General features: G+C 58.0%; 1 protein-coding gene across 1 annotated transcript in view; it reads left to right on the top strand.

Moving 5' to 3' along the window:
- Positions 1 to 214, top strand: part of MNEG_10653 (hypothetical protein) — a gene marked incomplete at both ends in the record, with an annotated part of 1470 nt that extends 1256 nt beyond the window's left edge. Inside the window, one exon of the mRNA XM_014040874.1 lies at positions 28 to 214. Coding sequence (XP_013896328.1) covers positions 28 to 214 — 187 coding nt within the window. The remainder of the gene's footprint in view (positions 1 to 27) is intronic.
- Positions 215 to 633: the final 419 nt, after the last annotated feature.

The following is a 633-nucleotide window of genomic DNA, read 5'->3' as shown; positions in this document are numbered from 1 at the left end:
CGGCAACGGCAACGGCAACGGCAACAGCAACGGCAACGGCAACGGCAACGGCAACGGCAACGGCAACGGCAACGGCAACGGCAACGGCAACGGCAATGACAACGGCTATGGCGACGCCTACAGCAACGACGACGACACCAGGCTCTGCTGGAAGTGCAACAAGCCTGGCCACGTCAAGCGTGACTGCCCCAAGAACCAAAGCTTTGTGCTCTAAGGTCAAGGACCCAGGACAACAGTCAGGCGACAACAAGTCGTGAGTGGCATCGGTCAAGAAGCCACTGCTACAAGCAGTTCGTGCTGCGGCACAGCACGTTGTGGTTTTGCACGGTCAAGTGCAAAATGACGCTGGTTCAGCGTGACGCCGGCAAGGCGTACGGCGGCATCGGTCAAGATGCGGCGCGTGTTTGAAACGCGGTACGGGGGCCTGGATTTGGGACCCCGTGGGAGCACCTACGTCATTTGCGGAGCTAACGACTCCGTGGAAGCTTTGCAGCTGTTTGAACGCTGCTGACTTGTCTGCACATGCATGGGATGCATGCAGCAATGCTATGTTGTTAAGGCTTGAGATAGCCTGGCCGATTTGATGGTCATTGGCAGATTGCTCATCGTGTGTGGGCTGCGTGGGAGTGTAGG

This window comes from Monoraphidium neglectum (assembly GCF_000611645.1).
Source record: "Monoraphidium neglectum strain SAG 48.87 unplaced genomic scaffold scaffold02405, whole genome shotgun sequence".
Lineage (NCBI taxonomy): Eukaryota > Viridiplantae > Chlorophyta > Chlorophyceae > Sphaeropleales > Selenastraceae > Monoraphidium > Monoraphidium neglectum.
The sequence above is the reverse complement of the archived record's forward strand: the minus strand, read 5'-3'. Positions and strand labels throughout refer to the sequence as shown.